This window comes from Colossoma macropomum, unplaced genomic scaffold (assembly GCF_904425465.1).
Source record: "Colossoma macropomum unplaced genomic scaffold, Colossoma_macropomum, whole genome shotgun sequence".
Taxonomy (NCBI): Eukaryota; Metazoa; Chordata; class Actinopteri; order Characiformes; family Serrasalmidae; genus Colossoma; species Colossoma macropomum.
Window position 1 is genome coordinate 638,604 of NW_023495942.1, and position 26,714 is coordinate 665,317.

General features: G+C 37.9%; 1 protein-coding gene across 1 annotated transcript; it reads left to right on the top strand.

Annotated features, from left to right (window-relative positions):
- The first annotated feature begins 453 nt into the window (after nt 1-453).
- On the top strand, nt 454-26,561 carry LOC118803681 (phosphomannomutase 1). The gene is made up of 8 exons (XM_036564148.1): nt 454-807; nt 4,643-4,760; nt 8,744-8,820; nt 10,715-10,806; nt 12,149-12,248; nt 13,301-13,376; nt 20,811-20,926; nt 23,829-26,561. Exons 1-8 carry the CDS (start codon nt 727-729, stop codon nt 23,949-23,951), a joined length of 783 nt encoding a protein of 260 aa, XP_036420041.1. The 5' UTR covers nt 454-726; the 3' UTR covers nt 23,952-26,561.
- Nucleotides 26,562-26,714: the final 153 nt, after the last annotated feature.

Consider the following 26,714-nt stretch of genomic DNA (forward strand, 5'->3'; position numbering starts at 1 on the left):
GCACATTACTGTCCATTAAATAAACAAATACTATATACTTGTGCACCCCCCGGAGAAATGGGGGGCTTAGCAACTGCTTATCACTTAAAAGATAAACGGCTCTGTGTCTGAGATGAGATCTTTAAAGTGTGTGTGTGTAAATCAGACCGTTCTAGGCTGCAGAGGATCAGTGTTTACACGGCCTGATCAGCTGAGATTTGTTTACAAGGCGTAGTTCAGGGGTTTATCAGCCAGATTGTGCAGGACTGCATATGAATGACACATCTGACATGATATAATCTGAACGCAGTCAGGCTGCAGCTGATGTAGGTGAAAGGTCAGCTCCGCTCTTTCTGTTTCTGAGGTTTTGGAAATGCAACGCACGTTGACGCCTCTTCGCCCACGTGACCGGATCCTCGCGCTTTCATTGGCTGTCAGTGATACACACGTAGGCAGGCGGTATTGCAATAGAAAGTGCACCCCGTGTTCTCTAGCGGACACCCTGCTGCTGCTGCAGACATGTAGCCTCCAAACACGCCAGAACAATTTGTACAAATTGTCATTTTTTAAATATATCTTTCCGTTTTAAAGAAAGACGTGGGCGGCGTTTGTTTCGGTTGATTCGAAATCAAGCCGACCTGTTAACTCAGTTTGGAGTCATTGATTCAAGCTAATATTCCGCTTGGATTATTTTAGATTGCTGTTGTTTTAATCTGTGGTCTAATTTAACTGCTTGACAAGAAGAAGATGGACACGAAAAGTCTCTCTCCGGACAGAAATATTCTGTGTTTATTCGATGTGGACGGAACCCTGACCCCACCGAGAGAGGTAAGAGGAGCTAGAGGGAGGATATATGTCAGATATTTGAGATGTAAACACTGTTGATGTTACCTCAAGTGGATCAAGTGGATGCTGTCGATTCATAGGGAGAACAGCCGACTATCCTTCGCTGTCTTATCATTCATTGCAAGCTTATCAACCTATTTTACACCCTTATGTAACGTTAATTAGCTTCCATTTACAGCCCTGATACCCCTGATACACTTCCTCTGCTTGTTCTGGGTTACTACAGCAGCCTCTATGGGTGTCTTCAGTACATTTAAAGGAGAATTTCACTCATTTTTCAAAATTCCTGGTTAAGATGTACGGCTTCAATGGTGAAGATGTAAACAAAGTCATTCAGGTTGGTTTGGTGGGAAATGTTTAGTCCTTGAGAAACTTACAGAGTCAGAGCTGTTCACAGTGGTGGTGATAGGAACCAGACGTCTGAGGAGTTTAATGCCTCTGAAAGCTCCTTCACAGAAAGTTATTATACGAAATGGTTATGAATACATCGCCTCATGCTTGAGACATTGGTTTACGATCTTTTGAGAGACACTGTTTTATGACCTTTTGAGAAGATTTTGGCCTAAAATGAGTGTTTTTTTTATCTATTCATGCAGGCCACTGTGAGGCAAAATAGACCCCAAAGAAGACTTATTTTTTCAGATTTGCCTCTATTTTAGCATCACATTACATCTGTGAACTCAGAAGACATGTGTAGGTTCACTGGTGGTTTTGGATGCTATGTTTGGGTTATAGATCTCACAGCTCCTGGTTCCTGCCACCACCACTGTAACGAAATTTGAGTTGGTAAATTTTACAACAGTTAATCATTTTACATCAGACCACTATGATTGACTTTGTTAAAAACTCAACCTCTGATTTCCACAAATGTTTTTGAAAAATCTGTGGATTTCCCAGTTGTGATGAACTGGTGGCAAATTCAAGTACAGTTTCCTACCACAGCTACTTTAAAAGGCAATATGAGAGTGGGTTGACATTTTCTACAACAGCTACTTTAGGAGACAGCTTACCACCATGAATGCTTTTAAAATATGTTTTAAGCCAACACCCTAGCAAAATTATCTTAATAATACCTTTATAAAACTATAAACGATGTCTCAGGCAGCACATTCATACCTGTATATGTAACAGTGGGGAAGCTTTTGAAGGTGGATGTCTGGTTCCTTTTGCCACCACTGTGAACTATTCTTCCTCTGCAGATTTGTCTAGAATGGTGCATTTCGCATAAAACCACTCTGAATGCTTTAGTTTACCTCTTAGTTATTTAGTTATGCAGATTCTTTGAAAAATGAGGGGAATTTTCCTTTAAGTGCATAGCCATAACTCCTTTGGATTATCACAGCAAAATACAGACAAAGTCCTTTTTCACAGTCTTATTTTGTGCTGAATGTGTTTTTATGGTCAATGGTGGCATTAAGCCAGTAGTATATGTGTCCATTCAACTGTGTAAGAGTCAATTCAACAGAGGTGTTCATTCATCACTGTAATGTTCACTCAGCAGTGGCGATTTGGCACTGATCCTGACCCGTGTATCAATGATGTAAGCAGTCTGAGGTTTGTTGGTTTGACTGCTGCCTGGTATTTATTGGGCTATTTCCAGCTGATGGGTACTTGTGAAATACATAGGCCTGGATGGGCAGGTTTGCCCAAGCTGTAAGTGAGCGAGCTTCTTCCAGTTACTGCACCCCACAGATTCACTGGAAGCTGCTGCTTATTGCTGATGTCCTCATAAAACTGCTTAAATTGTGACACATGTTCTGTCATGTCTCTTAGTAGGCACTCTATGTACATGCTTTAGGTCACTTCTTGGTATTTCTGACCAGACTGCTCCACTGCTGTCTGCAGTATTTTCATATGATTGTTTGAGTCATCACATCACAGCATCACACGTATGAGTATGAACCGCAAAGACTGCAAAAGACTGCATGTTGCCAGGATTGTTGTTTTTAAGGTTCAGAATTACACAAACTGATACAACATAGATGCAATTAAATAACCAGCTACTACCATTGCTAGAGAGGTTTAAGCCAGGGGTTGGCAATAATATGGCAAAAACATAACATCATGATACATTAAGGCATTTTCATGATACCCAATGTGCATCATGATATTTCGTTTTAATTAAACGTCTGTAAAAATAAACTATTCAAGACAGCAGAACAGGAGGTGAAAACCTAATAATTGATAACTAGTATTATGGATTAGAACCGCCAAAAACTATTTGAGTGCTTATAGTGCCCCCTTGTGGAGAATCATCAGCCTGCTAAACAAGAAGTGAGTGAGTGAGTGAGTGAGTCAGGTCCATGAGATGTTTTGCATAAAAAAAGATGTACAATAATTGGCTGATATTCAGTCAGCTGCTTGTAACAATACAGTTTATGCAGTTATTTTATACACAGGTTTTTGTTGTTGCATAGGTTTGTACAGGCTTCTGTGTAATTGGTCTAAATCTGTCTTTATGATGCTTGTAGATGTGTAGTAATATATCGTCATACCTAACCCTATTCCAGAATCTGATTTTACAAACCTAATTATTTAAGCAATGTTTTGCAAAACCAATGTCACCGTCTTCAGGTGCAACATCATTCAGTATCTTTAAAAGAAATGCCAATCATTGCCTCAAGATGTAATATCAATCAGGGTCTTTGAAAGCAGCTGAAGAGTGTGGTTGAAACCAAAACTATGCAGAATGGTTAAGCACCTCTGGCCTACATGTTTATACGAAAGCATGTGTTGAATGTTATGCCAGTAGCTGTAAAGTCTGGAACTTTCTAGTATATAAGGCATTATCACTAAGCTTCAGGGAGGCAAAGATGTTAAAGCTGTGACATGTTACAATGGATTCTCATGATTGTAATTATGTCTTCATTATTAACATATTGTGGTCTGTTGTTTTGACAATATGGCATGACATGCCATTAAAGCAAACATTTAAGTGATAAAAATGAGAGAAACTGAGGGGAGACAGGAGAATGGGTGTGGTATTATATAACTGATTCTGTGAAATAATGAACAGAATGAACTGAACACACACACACACACACACATTTTTGCCTGCAGTCTCCCAAGCTGGAGATTTAAAGTGCTAACCGCTGATCCAACCACATAAACATGTTTTAAATCACTTAACATTCCTTATTCATTGTAAACAATGACCATTTCTGTTACTTATTTTAACACTGAATCAGATGAGTGAAGCTGTTGTATGTGTGTTTGTTTGTTTTTGTATATCTTTGGGTCAAAAGTGTCCTAAATTTGTAAATGCAGAGAGAAACTGTTAACCAGTGTCGACAAAATGGTCCTGACTTTGTAAAGTGTTTTTACAAAAGTTCCCTAATTGCATATGGGTACTTACATGTGTGTATATATAATATTTATGGGGCATACTATTATTACATATAGGTGCCTACATACACAGAATGCATTGAAGACATATTATTACTTATAGATACATACATAAGTAGATACTGTCAGTGTTGTTCCCATTTAGCACTGATGGCTTCATACAGCTGAAAAACATTGCCAAGCTAGTTTGTGTTTAATGTGAGACCAAATATTCTCTATAGGGTTAAAATCTGGACTAAATACTAATGGCCAAAACCATTAGTATTTTGGGCTTGGACCATTTTTTGCTCTGAAGTATATAGTTAGATAGATAGCTAGACAGATAGACAGATAGATGGATAGACAATACATGTTGGACATATGGAGCGTATTGTTGTATATAGGTACATCTACATAAGAAATATGTGACATGTTTGAATGTTTATCCTGTTATTGTATAAAAAAACAAACCTGTGTGTGTTTGTACCTGCAGAAAATTGACCCACAGCTGGATGGATTTTTACAGTCTCTGCGTACAAAATTGAAGATTGGAGTGGTGGGAGGGTCAGACTACTCTAAGATAGCAGAACAGCTCGGAGAAGGAGATGAAGGTGAGCACTATCACTCCTGTCAATTTACTCTCACTGAGACTGCCCTCTAAACCAACTCATAAAACTTTTCCTTAAAGCAAAGGTTCAGAAAATCGAAAATACAGGTATGCACATTGTACCCTTATGCCAAATGTTTCTTTACTTTTGCATTGGAGCTACACGGCTAATGTAGCTAACAAAGTAATGATGGTTATACCCCATTAATTAGAATCATGAAAACTTCATACCTAAATCATCACTTACCTCAAACCAGACATAGTTATTATGTAATCTCAAATAGACTTGCTTATTTGGTTTCTGACACTTATCTAGAAAAGCTATTAAATGGTCACAAGTTTAGACAAATAGGCTTTAATTAGTTGCTTCTACTGTTTTTAAATAAGCCCATAACTAAGTCCAAAACTACTGTTTTTAAGTAGGCCCATAACAAACGCCAAAAGTTTGCTCTACTTTTTCCTCCGCTGGTCATCAGTTTCATACTTTTGTTCATGTGGCCCTTCCTTTGGGAGAAAGGAGGAAAAATGTGTGTGAATTAGATTTTTTTTGCTGTATTATCACTTCAAAGGGCCTATCTTATGGAAATTAAAGCTTCCCTTGTTTTTTTTTAAATAAAGGAGTTTGAATTTAATATGTAAACGTTGTCAGAGTTTCAAAAGGTACTATTCACTCCACAATCCATTAAGTCCATATATGAAAACTAAACTGCAAAAACATCACATTTTGAATTCATTGTTTCTGTGATGTAATGAGAACCAACTCATTTAAATCTGTCCATATTCAGCCTACAGCAGTTTAGCTCCACCCATTAATATTGAAGTTGTAAGGACAGTTTCAGCTGAATACTTTGTGAATGAGGCAAAATATAAGGCAGCCAATCAGAACAGAGCTCATTTATCTTAAATCTGCCTTAAAGGCACAGTAACAAAGTGATAAAGAGCGATTATAAAATGGTCATGTACATTTTTTTTTAAAGCAATTTTTGCTACATAAAACCACACACTGTAAAAAATGGCTCGTCAGATCTACCTAAAACCAAGTAACAAGTAAATTAACTAGCTTTATTCAACCTGAATAAACTATACAGCCTGTCTTGACTTCAGGCTTTTACTTTTATTTATTTTTTTAAAAAAGTGCACCTGAGAAAGTGAAATGTAATGAACCTGAAGCACCATGTTGTACCTTTGAGGGTTCACTTACATAGTTTGTATCTTGGGGGTGAAAATGCTTGTACAGTACCCTTTTTTCACTCAGAGTAAGTCTGTTAATACAAAAAGCTTTCAAATCAATGTATCACTATGTGTTAATGTCTTGTTAATGTGTACCTTTAGGGACCTTAGTTGTATTATTTGACCGTGATGACATTGAACACATATGGCTACTAGACTGCTGAACCTACCCAAGCACTGCTGAATTCTGGGAAAAGAGTGAGCGGCTGTAGTGAATGGACGCACTAAACTGTTCTAGTCACTGTCTGCAAGTGAAACTCAAGCGTAGAGATAGTCGTTTTGACGTCAGTTAGCATGTTGATCATAAGCTCCTGGCTGGCTCTTTCACAACCACACGTAAAGGTTTTGGCTCATAGCAGAAGACCCTGACTCAGTGAGACTAAAAATACACAGACACATGTACGCTGCATCTACAAACAGCACGGGAATGTGGAGAAGCTAGTTATCTGTTGATGCCAAACACAGCTGAGAGACTCATAGAATCCTATAGGCCAGGGCTTTCTAAACATAAATAAATATTTTAGTGCTTTCTCTGCTCTAACACACCTGATCTAGCTCATAAAGTAAATGTGAAGCTGTTCCTGAGTTGAATCAGTGACATTAGCTGTTAAAATACAAAATGCGTAGTACCAAAGACTTAAAGAAGATCAATTTGACACCATTTCCCCTTGTAGACAATCAGCAAAGATATGTTTGGTGCCTGATGTTTGCTTCCATAGTTCCGCACTGGTGCTACGAGGCTAATGTAGCTTACGTTGTATCCAACCAATTAGCGCTGCGCTAACTGCATGCTTAAACAACACACAACTCCTCAATTACATTGAGTTACTAATGGGAAATTATACCATTTTTAAAAAAGAATCCTTATAATTAAGTGGTTGAGATGTAAACAAAGGCATTCAGAGTGATGGTTCATTGTAGAGAAACTGACCAACTCAGATTTCTTTACAGTGGTGGTGATAGGAACCAGGGTTATCAATAAAACCATTTTATTTACTGTCCAAAATGCTACGTGTCCTCTGAGTTTGTATGTGTATTGTTGGTGATGGTAAATAATGGAAATGTGTTTTCTTTAGGGACTATGTAGGCTTAGAACACTCTATGTGTACCTTTAGCTTTAAAAAAAAATATTTTAGGCAATATGTTTATCTCAAATCTATCATAAAGGCATCAGGTAGTGTTTCCTCTAATAACTGTCTTAAATGTAACTTTTAGAGGCATAAAGCACTTCAGATGTCTGGTTCCTACCACTACCACTGTGAGCAGTCTCTCTACAATGGAGCATTTCCCATCAAACCATTCCAAATGACTTTGTTTACATCTTAGACCTTTAACTCCTCTTTAAAGGAGACAGTGTGACCTACAGTAATAGCAGGCACAAACAAGAAACAGCTCATTCCAGTAACACCGAGGATCAGGTTTGCTAAAGAGGTCAGTATTTGGTAAAATGCTTAGCAAATGTCCATGACTAGATCAGTGGTTGAGACTGTGAGATGTCACTTGTCGAGTCATTGGATAGAGCAGCTCTCACTAACAGATATTAATTAGCTATTTTTAAATGTCTTGTACCTTTAAGCGAAGAAACTTGACGGCTGAGCGGCTGTCAGAGGAAGTCAGTGTTTAATATTTAGGCTGAGGACACACAGCGTTCAGCAGATCACATTCACTTGAGGTCAGAAAGATTAGACTGTTCTGGGTCATGTTACGTGAGTTAATCTAACAGAAGCCGCCCTCCTAAGAAAGGTTAGAGCAAGTTCAAGCAGGTTTCATTCAAGAGATGTTAATGCAGTTCTGTGGCACATATATTATCTATATGCATTCTGTTTAATATATTATATTCATTCTTAGAATTCTATAGCTATTGTAATTTTGACTATGACTATTTTGACTATGACCTCTGACTATTTTTGTTTGATTAACTCTCAACAAAATGACAAAAACATAGCAAAATAGTAAATAATATACAATACTGTGCAAGAGTAGTATGTGTGTGTGTGTATATATATATATATATATATATATATATACGTGTGTGTGTGTGTGTGTGTATATGTATATACAAAATCAAAACAAGTAATTGCCATTCATTAAACCTTAGTATGTTTTGTTTGTGACACAGAACACAGCTTTTACCAAAATGAAATATTAAAAAAGTGGAATTATATATAAGGAAGAAGAGATTCAAAGGAAAGTATAATCATAAAAAAAATTAAAACATGTGTTTGAGATTATTTGGATTGTAAGAAGCAGAGAAAATGCAACCAGTTTCTAAGACTGAATGTATTGGAAAAAATCTCACTGCAGATTTCCTTGAAAAACTGAAAAACATGGCAAAAATGGAAAATATGTACACATCATATTTCATATTAAAATAAAATATCTCCTGCTTACAAACACGTTGATTCAGAGTTAAAATCTGCACTTTCAAACAGATTTCTCTGTTTTAATAAGCTACAAATCAGAGACAATTTCTATGTAATTACAGCATGTTTTTTGATACCGCAGGGCTAATGAATCTTAAAGTAAAAAATAAATATCCAGTATCCTGTTGGTCCCTAAAACTGAGTCATATGTAAAGAAGTGATTATCTGCACGTTTATTGGCCACATTTCAGGTTCTCTTATGGGTTTCTTTATTGGTTGAAATAAAGGTGGCTGAAAAGTGGTAATAGTTACTAATAGTTACTTTCATTATATAAATGTGTATTTTCTGGGTTGTGTGAATCTCTCTCTTTTTTTTTTCCCTCTCTCTTTGCAGTCATACACAAGTTTGACTACGTGTTTGCTGAAAATGGCACAGTGCAATATAAGGATGGCAAACTGCTGTCCAAACAGGTGAGCTGAACTGCAGGGGGGGCAGGGTGGGGTGGGAGTGCAGTCTGAGAAAACCATCTGCTGCACTACAGGTAATTCAGACCGCATAAACACATTCACTCTGCCCAGCTGGATCTGAGTCACTTGTATTGAGACAGGGAGTGAATGGGATGAGCGAATACACACCACACCATCAAAATACAGACACTGTATAAGTCACACTGTTGCTGCATTCATTGCTAAATTGCAGAAGTGATTCAAAACCTTGGAAGCATCTTTTTCTGAGTGACATGTTGTTGTTCATCCAATAGTGCTAATTCATCATGAAAGTCAAGAATGAGCAAGAATGGAGCTTGATATTCTTCTCTCTCTCAAAGATGAAAGCTTTAAGTACTGTACATCTGATGGTGACAGTTTCGGGGGTCTACCAGGACTTGCATAGTTTTTAGGAGTCTCCTTTTTTCTGTATCTTTTCATCATTTTTTGAACTCCAGTCTTGGAAACTCCTGTTTTTTGTGCTTATTTTCCTTTGGCTTTGTTCCTTATGCAAGTGGATTATCTTATATCTTATCTCCTCAGAAATATCTACTCAAAAATGAGTAATTTGTACTTAATGGCTGTTTTGACTGGAAATTTAATTATGAAAGGTGGTCTCTGACTATTGCACAGAACTGCAGGCTCTGCTCAACTGGTTCTGAGTCACCTGTATTAAGACAGGGAGTGAATGGGATCAGTGTATACACACCACATAATCCCAATACAGACACTGTATAAATCACACTATTGCTACATTCATCGCTGAATTGCATAAGTGATTCAATAACCAGTTGAAAGGTGCATCATCCTCTTTTTGCAGTAATGAGTAATGTGATTGTATTCATCCAATAATGCTTATTCACCATGAAAGACAAGAATATTTCTTACCATTGTTTAAATCAGGTGTGCAAACATTTTGTCTTGTATGAAGTATTATGTTTGTAGTGGGATGAGGGTTAAAAAGCCGGTATGAGTGTAGAAATGGTATTCTTTAAATACTTTGATAGTTTCTTTTCATACAAGACGTGCTGCCTTGCCTTTACATTGAGTGAAAAGAAGTTCTTTACACCGCTGGTCTCTAAATCTTCTCGGGTACCAGCGTACCATCTATGTTATTCTATGTTGGCTTATACCTGTTTGCAGAATATGTGTTGTTGCATCAGCATTGTAGGCATTTTGTTAAGTTCATCTTATTTTTTTTTTTGACTGTGATTTTCAACTTGTGGGCTGTTGTGATACAAATATTTTATTAAAATAAAAGAAAAAAACAGCAAAACTTCATTACAATAGACTTACACAGTGGTTGGTATGGAAAAATAGCTACAAAATGTTTGGATCTTTTGATGTTTATTATGTTACATGATTTTATAGTCAAGTGAAATTCAGTAGGCTACATTGATTACTGTGTTACATTTGCTTGCATTTAAAACACAAGTGATTGTGTGATTGCCTGGGCGGTAACTAGCAAAAGCTTGGGAACCCACTGATTTATGACATAGCATTGTATGTTTTCTTAATTTTAGAACCTCACAAATAACATTTTAAAAGAAAAATAAGTAATTAAACAAAGAAGCTGTATGAAAATGCATATTCTCTTATTGTCAAAGGGTGTAGGGGGCTAGGCAACCTCTGGCAGGCCAAATCATGTAATAATAATTTTAATTATAATGATTAAATAAATTATTATTATAAAATAATAATTTTCTTGGTTTAATTGGTAAGGACTGTTATTTGTTTTTGTTGTTTTTTCCAGTTCATGTTTTTGTTTTTATTTCATCTTGAAAAACTGTAGTTTTTTTCCATTGATATTCTTAGTTTTAATGCTAGTCTTATGATATTGTATTAACCCTGCTATATTCTCTGCTCTGTTGGGTTGCAGGCGATTCAGAACCAGTTGGGTGAAGAGCTGCTGCAGGATCTTATTAACTTCTGTCTCAGATATATGGGTCTGATCAAACTGCCCAAGAAACGGTGAGACATCTGTGTTCACTTTGCTTTGTTTTGCAGTGATTCAGCATGCCATGCTGGCCAAACACCATCTAAAAGACTGCACTGAACACTGAATTGTCAATATATTAAGTACACATCTTGTACCTACACAGTGGCCATTATATTAGAAACACCTACCATATAGGTGCACTTTGTGGGTGCATAGTTACAGACTGTTTTACTGGAGTTTTTGCACACTGTGTACTGTATACATACTGGACTTTTGACAGCAGTCTTGCATCCTATGGTTTATATGTTGCAGAACAGATAAAGAGTAGAACTTTTGTCTTTAATGCAGTACATATACATATAGTACATAGTCTTCTGGCTGGTAATCGTGTTCTACCATATTTACTCCAAAGTAAAGGAATAATTGTACTGCATAGCTGCATGTGTTTAAGACATATAGGGTATAGAGTCAGTCCAAGTACTTCTCTGGCAACTTGTAGAATATTTAACACCTTAAACTGTAGGCTAGGCATGTTGTTCAGTTATTGAGCTTAAGACGTATTATTCAGTAACTACTATGTAAGTAATATGTAAGTAATAGTATTTAATATGACAGTGAAGAATTAAGCTTCTAGTGAGAAACCTGTATTGATACTTTTATATAATGAGCTTCAGTTTCACAGCCAAAAAAGATCTGAACTGGGCTTTTATACAGGAATTTAAAAGTTTTACAATGCTGAATGTGTAAAAACTCTAAAGTACAAAAGACTTTTCAGTGGCCGTAGGCGTTGATTTTCTCTGAACTGGGTGTGTCAAAAATGTTCAGGTGACAGAATGCAAATTTCATGAAATTGTTGTTGCCTGCCACTAGATTAACAAAAGTGACGAAGGAGTGGATGTTCTTTTTTTATCTTTGTGGAGCACAACATACAAGCTCTACCTGTCATGGCCTGAATCTGGGTCCTCAAGAGAGACGATTAGTCTGGTCTTCCTCTCCTAGGGGCCTTTTGAGTAGCTGTACTGAGAGTAACCTGCCACTTATGCGAAATGCTAATGACCAGATGGGTGGGGTCTCCCATGTCATCTTCCAAAGCAAACCCTGACACACCCAAACCGTTTTTCAAATAATAGTCATAAAGGAATAGTAAAGAAAACAAGAAACAGTCATGTAATTACTCTCGCTGTCCTGCGCTGGTCAGCGCAGTCACGTTCAAACAGTTTGAGGAGCTGCGGATCAGCAGTGGAGCTCAAACCAAACATGTTTCGAGTCCTCTAGTTCTCATTGCATATGTCACGAGCATTGGCTTTGCTTAGTTCCTTGCATTTTGAATCACATTTTAAATCTGTATCATGTTAAATTTCTCTTTTTCCCCAGAGGCACATTCATTGAGTTTCGCAACGGAATGATTAACATCTCTCCGATTGGACGGAGCTGCACACTTGAAGAGCGAATAGAATTTGCAGAAATCGACAAGGTACACGTGATAAGAAAGTTTCACCCAGACAAGATAAACCACTTTTAATTATGCAATTCAATACAAAGTAAACATATTCTAGTTATAAATGCAAAGCCATGAGGAATTCTTCTTTCATATAACCTGTGTCTTTATCTTTATTTGATCTTTCTATCTGATTTAACTGTTAATTTGATTGACCTTGATGAAAGGTAATCACAGACGTCACAGAGAAAACAAATGGTACACTTCTCTCCAGATGGCCTATTTAAATCAGACAGGTCATTGACGTAAATAAGGCCACAAAAAGTTATTCTTGAATTGCACAATTTCCCCTTGCAGTCTTTCACAGAGTGGTGAACCCCTCCTTATCTTAACTCAGACTCAGCCTCTCTGAGATGCTCTTTTTATACCCAATCATGTTACTAGCCTGTTGTCAATTAACAACCAGGTGTTTTTTTAGCATTACACAACTTTACCAGTCTTTTGTTGTCCCTGTCCCAACGTGTTGCTGGCTTCAAATTCAAAATAGGCATATATTTTTCAAAAAACAATAAAATTTCTCAGTTTCAACATCTGATGTGTTGTTTCTGTACTATTTTCAATTTAATACACAGTTTAAAAGATTTACACATCATTGCATTTTGTTTTTATTTATGTTTTGCACAGCATCCCAACTAGAAACAGGGTTGTAAGTTAACATGTCTTCTACAGAGAACAAACTTAAATATGACAATTTCTGGAAAAATTCTGTACAAATTCTATTTATTTGCTGAACTTAACACATTAAAAAAAATTAAATGTGTCATAACTTTTGTACAGGTCACATTTTGTTTTTTTTTCCCTCTAATATCTTAAATTCAGCAAAGAAATGACGCATTGAAATTTAAAAATGCTGTACTGTAGAGGATGTGTCACTTTTTCACTTAGAAAATCAACAAAACATGTAATTGAACCATAATACTGTATACTACTGATTATAATAGTAGTATAATCCATACTATTATATCATTTCTATCAATAAATAGTGTTATATTATCCTTAAGCCTACTACTCCATCTCCCCTTACACAGAAAGAGAAGATCAGGGAGAAGTTTGTAGCTGCCCTGCAGAAGGAGTTTGCGGGAAAAGGACTGAGGTTCACTCGAGGTGAGTCAACTTGAATGTGGCATGAGAATCACTGTACGGAATACGGCTATTTTCAAAAGTAAAAATCAAAAATCGGCTAAGTGTTCCACTTTTCTGTAAACAATTCCTCCAGTAACATTTGAATATTCAGTATATTTAAAAAAACTGAATTAATGAAATGAAAATCAAATTGAACCATAGTGAATTTTCATGATACTTTGAATCTTATCAGATTTTATGATGCATTCGTAGAATCATAATGTGATCAGATTGTTATTACATGGGAGACTGACACACTAAAGGTCTCTTTGACTGAAAGTTAATGTTCAGTACAATAAAAAATGTAATCTGATTGATTTAAACGTCCTTGTAAACAGATCATCGCTGACCTGCTCTATACTTTATTACTCTGCCCATGCAAAAGATTTCTGAATGTGTCCTTCCTGTGACGAGCAGCTAGCAGCTACATTCTGAAAAACGTATTCTGGAAAAATGCCCTTTCAGTGTGTCTCAGATTATAGTCTCAGCTTTCCTCTCTGTTTTGAGATTGAAATGTTTGTTACACTGTGTTAAAGGTGTTTTTTGAGCACTCAGGTTAAAGTTCTCTCTGCTTTCTGAGCCAGGATGTTTATCTTCACACGGTTAACTCGTCTCTCTCTCCTCTCGTAACTGGAAGTGCGTATGCTGGGGTGTTTTTCTGCTCCCTGTGCATTTAGGCAGTTAATGGTCTGTAAAGTGTTTCCCAGCGTACTCACGTAGCGCTGCTTTTCTCACAGAGCACATCAGTAACTGCACTAGATAGTGTACACGTACATACACACAGTATTTGGAGTCATGTTCCACACACACACACACACACATATATACTGAATATACTATATATATATATATATATATATATATATATATATATATATAGTATATTCAGTAGAGTAGTCTACATATTCAAGGACCTATATATATATATATATATATATATATATGTTTCTTTTATACTATATGGACAAAAGTATTGGGACACCTATACATTACCCTTTAGATGAGAGGGCCTGGCTCGCAATCTCTGTTCTAGTTCATTCTGAAGGTGTTTGATGAGGTTGAGGTCAGGGCTCCTTGCAGGCCAGTCAAGTTCTTTCACACCAAACTCACCCAGCCATGCCTTTATGGACCTATGCTTTGTTAACTGGGCCTCAGTCATGCTGGAACAGAAAAGGGCCCTCCCCAAACTGTTCCCACAAACTCGGAAGGATACAGTTGTCCAAAATGTCTTGGTTTGCTGAAGCATTAAGATTTCCCTTCACTGAAACTAAGGTTTCTAGGCTAGCCCCTGAAAAACAACCCCGTAGCATTATCCCTCCTCCACCAAACTTTACAGTTGGCACAGTGCAGTCAGGCAGGTAGCGTTCTCCTGACATTTGCCAAAGCCAGACTCCATTAGTCCATCAGACTGCCAGATAGAGAAGCATGATTCGTCACTCCACAGAATATGTTTCCGCTGCTCCAGAGTCCAGTGGCAGCGTGATTTACACCACTCCATCTGACACTCGACATTGTGTTTGGTGATGTATGGCCTGCATGCAGCTGCTCAGCCATGGAAACCCATGCCATGAAGCTCTTGGCACACAGCTTTTGTTGCTAGGTTAATCTCAAAGGAGGGCTGGAACTCATTTATTGAGTCAGCACAGCGTTGGTTACTTTTATGCACCTCAGCACTCAGCGATCCTGTAACTTTACATGATCTGACACTTCATGGCTGAGTTGCTGTGATTCCTAAACACTTCCACTTTTCAATAATACACTCACAGTTGATCGTGGAATATCTAGGAGGGAAGAAATTTCGTGAACTGATTTGTTGCGGCGGTGGCGTCCTACTACAGTACCACACTCGAATTCAGTGAGCTTTTTAGAAAAATCAACTCTTTCACAAATGTTTGTAAAGGCAGACTGCATGGCTGTTCCCAAAGGATTTAATGGCGTTATATTCGCCTTCAAACAGACACTGACAATCATATAACAACTACCCAAACACACCTCAGCTGCCTTTAAATTTCTTTCTCATGTGGGATATTTCTGAGGAGATTATATATAAAATAATCCAGTTGCATATAGAGAAAAGTGAAAGGATGGGTCGCTGTGGGTCTGAAAGGATGTGTAGCTGTAAAGAAGCTGCTACTGAGATGAGAAAATTGACAAAAAAAGAACATTGTTTGCACTAGAACACCAAAACTGCACATCTGGCATCGAGTCAGGTTTTATGGACTGATGATGCAACCAACTTCTAAGACTGAACTTTGGAGGTGTAGAAAATTTCTGCAGATTTATTTGAAAAACTGAAAGCAAGTTTCCTGAAAAGGATAGAAGCTGTAATAAAGGTGGACACACTAAATACTGAAAATCTATATGATATTTAGTGGTTAAAGCTTCTGTGTAGTTTATAGAAGTAGTTTGTTGAATATTTGTCTCTTGCTTTTTTCCTGAACACTACTTGTACTTAAATGACTGTTTTGACTGGAAGTGAAATAAATGAAAGGGTGGTCTCTGACTTTTGCACAATACTGTAGCCTGTGTCCTGAAATTGTTGTTGAACTGTTATAGATGATAACAGACAGCTGTATAATGTGGGACATGTAGGATATAAACATGTTAGAGTCCAGTGACCCTGAAGCATAAGAGCGTCTATGTGTACGGGGCAAAGGTACGCAATTAATACAAGCATATACACACAGAAAGGATGAATGGGCAGAGTGGTGATCACTGGTTTATGTTCTAACCGGATGGATTATGCAAAAGCAACACTTAAAGAGATATGACAGCAATAAAAATGCAGGCAAACACACACGCTGTGCAGAAGCAGCTGTGTGTCAATGAGTTCTTTGGATCACCGTGTAATCACAGGTTTAAAAACACCCTTCCTTACATTAGCTTGAGGAAAACAATGTGTGGGTGTGCACACGTACTCACAGAGCTGTTGTTTGGACTTACACTCTCTCAAGTGACACGCTTACAAAAGGAGCAAACTTTGAACACAGAGCCTTAAAGAATTTCTCCAGCTTTTTCAGGCAGATCTGCTGCATTTACATCATACTGTTGATTATCATGGGAAAAACCCACCCACTGGCTTCTATTATAAATGTTTTGAGTTACATTTATAATGTGTCTTCTACAAACCTCAATTCCAAAAGATGTTGAGACAGTACTTACAAAAACCGAAAGCAGTACAAAAACCATATTCCAGAAAAAGAAGCATGTTTACAACTGTTTATTTGGGACTGAGGACACCAAATGATCCATTTTTGGAAAACTATAATTTTCTTCCTCTATTACGCAAGTCCTCCATTATGCTGCCGAAGCATCTTATTCATGGGTGCTAAAACCCCCTCCCCATACCACGATAGATCCTGGCTTTTGAACTTTACGCTGGTAACAATCTAGATGGTCCTTTTGTTCTTTGGCCCCGAGAACACAACGTCCATTATTTCCATAAACAGTCTGAACGGTTGACTCGTCAGACCACAGTACGTTTCCACTGTGCATGCGTGCATTTCAGATTGTGGAGGCAGTGACAAACAGTGTTCATTAATAACAGTTTGTCATGGAATTTCCGAGTCCATGTGGTGATTTCCATTACAGAAGCATGCCGGTTTTTGAAGGGGGGGTGTTTTGAGGGATTGAAGATCTTTGGGCATTCACTTGTGGGTTTTGGCTTGGTCATGTACACACAGATATTTCTCTGGATTGCCTGAATCTTTTGATGACATTGTGCACCGTAGAGAGTGAAATACCCCAAATCCTTGTAATCACACACTGAGGAATGTTGTTCTTAACGCTTAAGTTAGATTCAGACGTTTAAGTTGGATATGTTGGATGGCTGGATTGTCCACTTACACAGTTTTTGGCAAACTAGCGAGTCTCTGAAAAGTTTAAGCCTTTCCTGGATGCGTCTTTTATACTAAAGGGCTGCATCACCTGTTTAGGACATTTTCAGTCATTACACAGTGTTCCTTGTCTTAAATTTGCAACACAACTTTTTGGAATATATTGCAGGTATCAATTTCAGAATGAACATATTTTTTTTACAAAAACAATGAAGTTTTTACGGTAAAACATTAAATGTCTTAGTTTAAAAACAGGTCAAAGTGGATTTACAAATAATTGTTTTCTGTATTTATGTGCATTTCACACACACATTGTAGGTTTTTGGAATATAGGTTTGTAAGCAGAGAAAACAGAATGACACATTTTTGAGTGTCCTCAACAACTCAGCACTTTTCTCCAATTACAACATACACACACACACGCACATGCACACACGCACACACACACACACACACACAGAGGCACACACAATCCTGGACTTTGTTTTTTTTTCTCTGTCTCTCTTTTTTTCTTTGGTGGGATCAGTATGAGACTATAGGGGAGTGTCTAGGGGGTGTGTGTGGAAATGGCGCAATCTGATTGGCTGAGGTTTCACCAGCTGTTGGTTCAGCAGTAATGCACTGATGCAATAAGGTCAGTTAGAAGAAGGTAATTCCACAACAGACTGTGTGTGTGTTTGTACTAGAGCTGCATGATGTGGGCAAAATGCTGCAGAATGATTGTTGCTATAATGCTACACAATACAATTGCAGTAAGCTTTGCAATACATTAAATGCATTAGTGAATCAGTATTAAGGATAAATATATTTACCATCATTGGATAAAGTGAACTGCTTGTGATTGGTCAGAATGCTCAAGGCACATACAAAATAACACTGTCATTAGTTAGAAGGCTCATTTGCATATTGCAGCCATCTACAGTATCAGTATAGCAAATTCTTATATTGTGATAATGATCAACAAATTATATATTGTGCGACATTAGTGTTTGTATGTGTGTACTGAATTTTTGTGAGGGGGGGCCGGGGGGTGAGTTATTAACCTCTCCTTAAATTCAGTTCATCTTTAACTGGCACAGTAGGGCAACCATACAGGCTGAAGAATGCGGCACGTAGCGCACGGAAAAGAGCAACTGAGGAAGTGAGAGAGAGAGGGAGGGAGGAGGTGGAGAAGAAAAAAAGACTCCAGGCACCTCCCTCTGTTCTCTCTCTTTGTTCAGCAGTGTATAGATGTGTGTAATCATAAAGCTAACTGGTTATTGGCCCACCGTCTGTCAAAAGGTTGGGGGGAGTGTCGCCTAGCTTTACGAAAGATGCTGCAGGTGAATAGGGTCATTTTTTTAAAACAGCATATATCACAATGGCTCTCTGACAGCTGATGACTGATATTCTTACAAGTATTTTTTTTGTAAATGCAAATATGCATTTTTAAAAAACTAAAAATCTAGCCTTGATGTTAGAATTAAGAATGAATTGTAAATATGGAATTAATTAAGCTTAAAATGTTTATTTTTATTATTAATAAAAAATATTAATCTAGAGACACACTCTAGTTTAAGGATTTTATAGAACAGATTATTGAAATATCATTCTTTTATTGTTTAATCAAGAAAAGCTGATTTTGAGAAAAACTGTTTTAAGAATGGGCCTCAGAACTGAGAACCCAGTAGGATCTCAGAAAACATGCACCCCTTGTGTGATTGTTGTCATTAGTAGTTATATTGTACAGGAAAAAAGCTTCCAGTGATTTATGACACAACATGGTTGTGAGTGCCAGGTGTGGTGGTGCTAAGCCTTCATTAAAGTTGCAAACTTTTGGAAAATACAGGTAGATCGGAGTGGACATGATTTTAATACGCTAAAATGAACATACTTCTGTTGAGTGTTTTAAGATTACAGTTTCAGAAAAGATGTTATAGATGCAAAATATCCAAAAATCTAAGAAACGGTGACTGAACCAGAATCATCATTTCTGGCCTTCATACAAATCAGCATTTTCTTGTCAGTTTGCAGTATCTCAACATTCTGAAGAAGACAGTATAAAGTTTTCGACAGTATTTACGACACACAAAAAACAAAGCATTTTTAACCCTCAATTGAGATGTCAGCATTCAAACCTTTCCGTTGTTTAAACCACCTTTCAATATGACCTTTTAACCATAGTTTGGAAAAGAAATCTCTCAAATTATTATTTAGGCAAAACCTGCTCTTTCTTTTAAGGAAGGCAGTTTGATGAACATGATGCTGAGCGTTGAAGCTAAATATACCCCCAAAGTAGTAACACATATCTGCTTTCTGATTAACTGAGAAGAAAAAAACTTTTGATGAGATGGTTGTGCTTTCTGAGAGTGAAGGACAAAAACTGTAGCTTAATGCCAGTTCAAAAGCATCATATACTGCTGCGAGGCAACAGGACCTGCTTTTAACCTCACTAATAAAATGACCAAGAGAAAGGGAGATTGATGGGGAGAGGGAGAGAGAGCTTAATGCACAAAAGCCTGCCAGGACACGCACACACTCGTGCACTTACACACACTCACACAGCTACACACCACACAAGGCGGGTGGTGTCCAAGCCATCAGAGCGCACTCAGTGAACCAGGTGTAAGTAAATGGTGACAGGCCAAATGGTAGCCATAGGGTCATTTGCCATCTAGCAACGCACAGAGTTTGTGCAGCAGTGTTAAAAAAACATGTTGCTAAGAACACAAAATATCAATGTAATTAGAAGCTGTACAATTTCTATATATGCTACAAAATAGCTGTCTGACAGTGTAAAAGAAATACTGTAGCCAAATGCTTGTTCAAAAACATCCCACAACAGGTAAACAGATAAACATGACAGATAAAGTGTTCAGTGTTAGTTTAGTGTGAACCATTTTAGCATTTCAGATGAAGTGTTTCTTTAGAATAATTTTGCGTTTCCTTGGAAATTCTGTGAATTTTGCAAGGAACGCTAAGTCACTGCAGTTCCATTTTAGGGGTTATGTGGTCCTTTTTGAGGTTTTATTTTTTGCAAAGAAAATGGCACTAGACACCAAGGTGTCCTCAAACATTTAATGAGCAGTACATGTGTTAAAAGACTGTTCTTTTCCCAGCATTCCTGAGCTCTTGTCCCTGACCACCCCTCTGTAATTGCTGTGTAAAACATTTGGCATTTTAATTGTGTGGTGGAGCCCCAAACTGTTTAACTGTGCTTGAAGAGGCGATGGTGGTTTGACTGCAGCTCAGGAGTCCTGACATGAGAAAAATCTCTACAAGTACTTACTCGTGTCTTGTACTGTGCGTTTAGGAGCGTGTCATTGCCTGTCACAGACAGAACTGTGGCTGATGTATAAAAGGAGATGACTGTGGGTCATGTGCTCAGTCAGATGCCGCAGACGGAGAGAAGGAGACATTTTGTTATGAAATCTGCAGATTCAAGAGTGATAAGCATGCTTTGAACTGCAGTATTAATATACTCTGTACATATTGAACAAGCAGTCCATGTTACAGTGCTGAAACCAGATATCACGGTCATTAAAGTCTCTGTTCTGTCGTTCTGTTTTTCTGTCTTTCTCTTTTTTTTCTTGATCTGTAGGGGGATTGATCAGTTTTGACGTATTTCCTGAAGGATGGGATAAGCGTTTGTGTCTGGAACTCCTGGAGAGAGAAGGATTAGATGCCATCTATTTCTTCGGAAACGAGACTTCACTGGTGAGTTTTTTTCTCTTTTATGATGTGTTTGTCTGTGAATTGGGGGTGGCTGCAGACATTTGGACCCTGCTGTACTGCTGATGGTATTGTGGTAAGAAGGTTAAAGCTCAGGTGCCGCTGCTTTGTTGCTCTCTCTAAATGACTTTAATGGCTAAAAAGGTGTCTTGTGTAGGTGTGAGAGAAAGACAGCATAACAACAAAGTTCAAAGTAAGCTAAAGTGTTTTGAATAGCAGTGACAGTGATGATATTGCCATAGATAGATGCAGTTGTATGAAAACATTTGGACATCCCTGGTCAAATGACTTATTTTGTTGATTTTCTAAGTGAAAATAAGTTAACACGTCCTCTACAGAGAACACACTTAAATATGGCATTTGTCTGCTAATCTTACTGGACAAATTCTATATATTTGCTGAATTTAACATACTGGAAAAAATACATTAAACAAAATATAAATTGTGCCAGAACTTTTGCACAGGCCACAATTTGTTTTTTTTTCCAGTGTGTTAAATTCACAAAATCAAATACGTAATTTGACTGGGTGCCAAATTTTTGTTAAAATGCTGTAAAAATGCACAAATTCATTGATCTGAAAGTGGTGATTCTGCTGCGTTAGTGGTGATTCATGTAATGTCAGAATGTTAGACCTGACTACAACAATATTTGAGAAAGTATGCGCTCATTTTTGTCCAAAATAAAATTCTTTGGCTGTTTTCAAACATAAAATCCAAAAGAGGTCATGTATTATTTTATCTGTCTTTATACAGAAGTTCTGAGCTCGTTGAAAAGCGTTTTATCTAAACAACACATTTCCTCCCAAATAACTGCATCACTCCACTGAGCACTGGGTGTGAAGCTGCTATTGTTAACTATGTTTCTACTTTAGCACATCTAAAAACAGAAAGTGGACACCTTAGATACATTCTATAAGACCAGACCTGCAGCCCGGTTGGTCAGACTCTGAAGAACAGAGTGACAGCAGGACTACATCAAAATCCAAACACAATCGCCCCCTAAGCAAGCTAGTAACACAAAAAGCTACTACTTTCTTTGGCAGATAGAACTACAGATACTACAGCATGTTTGATAGTGTTCTGGAATTCTTTACTTTTTTTTTGCAGAACTGATGTGCAAAAGCAACAGAACCCTGGAGGTCGTGTGTTACCACAAACAGCATCATGACTGTCATGATCAGTGGCAGCCAAATCACAGCCATGATGTCAACTGTGATAACACACTCCCTGTCAGGTTCTGTTGCTTAAATAATCCTCTGCAGTGTAAATAGTGTCTTGAGTCACATCTTATTTAACCGTTAATGTAGTTTAATTCAGTTTTATTTAACCATTAGAAACCCCTTATTTACAGTGACAGCCTGGCACAATCATATCTGTGAGTTTTTTTTTTTTTTTGAGTGTATTTTTAAAATGTTTGAATGAACAATGCAGAAATTAATCAAAGTTTGCTACTCACAACTAACATCTACTAAATGTGTACCAAGCCTCGCAAAAAATAGATCTGAGAACATTTACAATCAATAATTGTTGATTTGCAAAAGGCTGGAAAGGGTTACATAGTCATCTTAAAGAGTTTAGGTACAGTCTACTGTTAAGACAAATCAATTGTCCATAAATGGACGATTTAGTACTGTGTCTACTCTCCCTAGAAGTGAGCTCCTAGCCCAAATCACTTCAAATGTAACAATGCAGAGTAATCAATGAAGTAAAAAGAACACTAGAGTAACAGCTAAAGGCTTGAAGGAATCATTGGAACAGGTTAACATCTCTGTTCATGAGTCTACTACGGTAAAAACAGTGAACAGCCATGGTGTCTATAGCAGGACACCATGCTCTCCAAAACATATCGCTGCATGTCTGAAGTTTGCCAAAGAGTATCTTGACACTCCAAAACACTACTGGGAAAATGTTTCATGGACTGATGAAACTAAGGTTGAATTGTTTGGGAAGAACACACAGCACTACATATGACATAAAAAGGGCACCAACATACCATCATCATCCCAGTGGTTAAGTACGGTGGTGGGAGCATCATGATTTAGGGCTGCTTTGCTGCTTCTGGGTCTGGACTGATTGCCATCATTGAGGGACAAATGAATCCCCAAATTTATGGTATCCTCCTACAGGATCATGTCAAGGTGTCTGTCCACCAGCTAAAGCTCAGTAGAAGGACAATGACCCTAAACATCAAACTAAATGTACTACAGAATGGGTTAAAGAAAGTAAAATTCGCCTTCTGGAGTGGCCCAATCAGAGCCCAGACCTTAACAGAATAGAGATGCTGCAGAGTGACCTCAAGAGAGCCATTCACACCAGACATCCGAAGAATATGGCCACGCTGAAGCAGTTCTGTAAGAAAGAACGGTCCAGTATTAAAGGTTGTCCAGTCTGATCCGCAGCTACCGGAAGCGCTTGCTTGAGGTCATTGCTTCCAAAGGTGGTTCGACCATTTGTTAAATCCAGGGGTTTACTTATTTTTTCCACCAGCCCTGTGAATGTTTCATTGGTGTGCACACATGAGACATGAAAGATTTAAATTGGTTTTATTAACAGCTTTAGTGCAGTGTGTTTTCAATGCTTGTGACTTTTATGACTGATTTTATGGCCAATTAATGCAGAAGGGTAGATAATTCCAAAGGTTCACATACATTTTCTAGCCACTGTAGATTAGGGGTGGCCAATCTTGGTCCTGGAGATCTATCACCTTGGAGAGTTCAGATCCAACACATAGTACACCTAAAGGCCTTTCTTACCTGGAGATTTGGGTTGGAGCTAAACTCTGCAGGGTGGTAGATGTCCAGGACCAGAAATGAGCACCCCTGCTGTAGACAGACAGACAGACAGACAGATAGATGTGTAACATCTCCTCCTTTTGCATTGAAAACAGGGTGGAAACGATTACGAAATTTTCGAGGATCCACGGACCATCGGCTTCACTGTTTACTCCCCCGAGGACACAGCGCGGCTGTGCAGAGAACTGTTCTTCAATACGCCGCCCAACGAGGCTTGACAATGCATCCCCTCATGCAAGTACAGAGATATCAGCAGCACCAGTCTGCGTGTAACTGACTCCCCCTGCTGTCCTGTGCTAGTACTACACCAAGCACAGCACTCTGTGGTATATGGACAAGTACGGATGATAAACAGGTTAACTAGTGTGGAAGAAACCCAGTCACTACCAGTAAACAAATTAACATGTCTGAGATAGAACTTTTTAAACTTGCAGACTACATGAGCCCCAGCATATACTTGGTCAACAACCAGCACATTGCTTGTGATACCAAAACTAACCCTAAGATTTCACTCCTCAGACTGATCAAAGGGACTGTTTTAATGGTAAAAAAAAAGAAATGTTTAATGTGACATTACATGTGATGTTTTCTAAGGCATGGTCAGTGATCTGTGATCTGTCTTGCCTGATTCTGTGAGCTTTCAGCTTGAATTTTGTTCTGATTGTATTTTCCATTGCACACTCCCAGTCACAGCAGACTGATGATCAGTACTTGGATCCTTTAAGTGCACTCGGCCAGCGGTACAAAGTGCACTGATAATGCAGAAGAACAGATATTGAGAAACAGCCAGAGTCTCTGGCCTCATCCCAGGCCACCTGCAGACCCAGAGAACTAGCAGCAGTCCTTTATCATGGGTTAAATATTGACATTTTGGCATTCCTTGAAAGAATATGATTATTTAGTAAAGGAACAATGAATAAGTCAATGGTTGTGAAAATCCATTATTTATTATACTTAGTTTAGATTTAGTAATCCTAGCACTAACGTTTAAAACCATGGCAGGCCCTGAAACTGCAGGTCTAGGACTGCTGTGTGCTCTCTTGGGTGGATGAAACTGAGGCTGTATCCAAATCATTATTTTAAACTTTCTGTAGTATCTGTGTTCCTTGATTGTGCTTGGTCTGGTAGCCATGACGCACCACATGCTGGTCAGTCCAGCCCAAGCTTTCTTGTGTCCTATAAAGCGGACCTAGTATGCCACCTACTGGCTGGACCATAAGTGTGCAGCAAGTCTGCTATGAAGTCTACTACTGTGTCTAAGGGCCTTAGTGGAAGCAGGTAGAGGCTACACCCTCAATCAGAACCTGTATTCACCAAGGATCACCGTATAGGAGTACTAATCTCGGACTGAATTGTTCCTGGTTTGTCTTGTTCTTAGTCATTATGAGCTACTAAGCTAAACTGATCCAGAATCAGCACTCCTCACAGCTGCTGTGAGCACATGTGAAAAGTGCCATTTTAAGTGTTGTTCTTGACTAAAAATTATGTTGAAGGGACAGTATCTATTGTCAGTGAGCTTTTTTTCTGACACTAAGCCTAATCTATGTATGGAAAATGGAGCTAACCATTCAACCTTATCAATGCACAACTGGCTGTAAAGACCATATCATTCATAGCTGTTTTTGTTTAGATAGCAGAAGATAACTGTTCGAACTGAATGAGATTAATCAGTTTCAACACAGTATCTGCATGCAAATGGCTGTTTTGGCAGACTGTTAAAGGGGAATTCCAACTTTGTAAACATTCCACATAAACTGTTATGATGTAAACAAAGTCATTCGGAGTGACTTGATGCAAAATGCTTCATTTTACTGAATCTTAACGACTTGAAATTGTTTACAGTGGTGGTGATGGGAACCAGACGTCTGAAGAGTTTAATTAAGTCCCTCACAGAGAGATATTACACAGAATAGTTTCACTGGTTTCAATAGTTTACACAAAAAAGGATGTTTGAGACATTGTTTTACGTTGTTTTGTTAATGGTGGAAAGGTAGATCATCTTAAAGGCAAAATAGTCCCCAAAGAAAACTTTATCAACATTACATATAAAACTCAGACAAGTGTTGGTACACTGGTGTTTTTGGATAGTAAATAAATTGGGTACACTTATATATATTGTAGACATCATAACTTCTGGTTCCTATCAACACCACTGTAAAGAAAATATGTTTCTGTAATTTTCTCTACAATGAACTGTCAAATCAGACCACTCTGAAAGTCTTTGTTGACATTGAAATGCTTGAATTACATAGAAATCTTTAAAAAATCAGTGAAAAATTCCCCTTTAAGCTTCAGAGACTGAGCATGTACATACTGAACGTGTAAAAGGGAACAGTCAAATTTGAATGTATTCTAATAGGCAGCATGAGCTGTAGCTGTCATCATTAATTTACATTCATGCCTGAAAGTGGTTGCCTGTGAATCTAAATCACTACGTATGAATGGCTCAGTCATTTTTATTGCAAATTGTTCTTCTTACTGACTTGCCTTTGTGATTGGAATGGTCAAGTTCTGCATCAGGATAATCCTGAAGCCTGTATATAGTCATTATTGATGATATTGTTTATTTTCAACACACACTGACACATCCAAACTCATGTGGGATGGAGCATGAAGCGACAAGATTTTTCTCCATCTTGGATTATTTTTCTACCCTTTAACATAAACACAGCATTCAAACACTCCTGTTATGGGTTACAAGAAATAATGTGATATTTCTTTCATGGTACATTTCCTGTGTGTAAAAGATCAGAAACGTCTGTGATTTTTTTTCAACAGTACATTTGTCACTGCAGTGTTCATCTGTTTTAATAAATCATTTTCATAAATCAAGGCTGGGTGTTTTTATGGGAAACTGTAATAGGGACTAAGATAATACAAAGAAGGCTAATAGTGACTAATTAGCTTTACACTAATGATCATTTTAACTAGAGCAGCCTCCCTCATGCAGGGTAACATAACAAAGAGGGTATGTTTCAAAT

What these genes read in the sequence shown, in the direction of transcription:
- LOC118803681 (XM_036564148.1), top strand. Translation starts at nt 727, where the DNA reads ATGGACACGAAAAGTCTCTCTCCGGACAGAAATATTCTGTGTTTATTC. An exon ending in AATTTGCAGAAATCGACAAG is followed by an intron (nt 12,249 to 13,300) that starts GTACACGTGATA and finishes CCCCTTACACAG; the next exon opens with AAAGAGAAGATCAGGGAGAA. An exon ending in TCGGAAACGAGACTTCACTG is followed by an intron (nt 20,927 to 23,828) that starts GTGAGTTTTTTT and finishes CATTGAAAACAG; the next exon opens with GGTGGAAACGATTACGAAAT.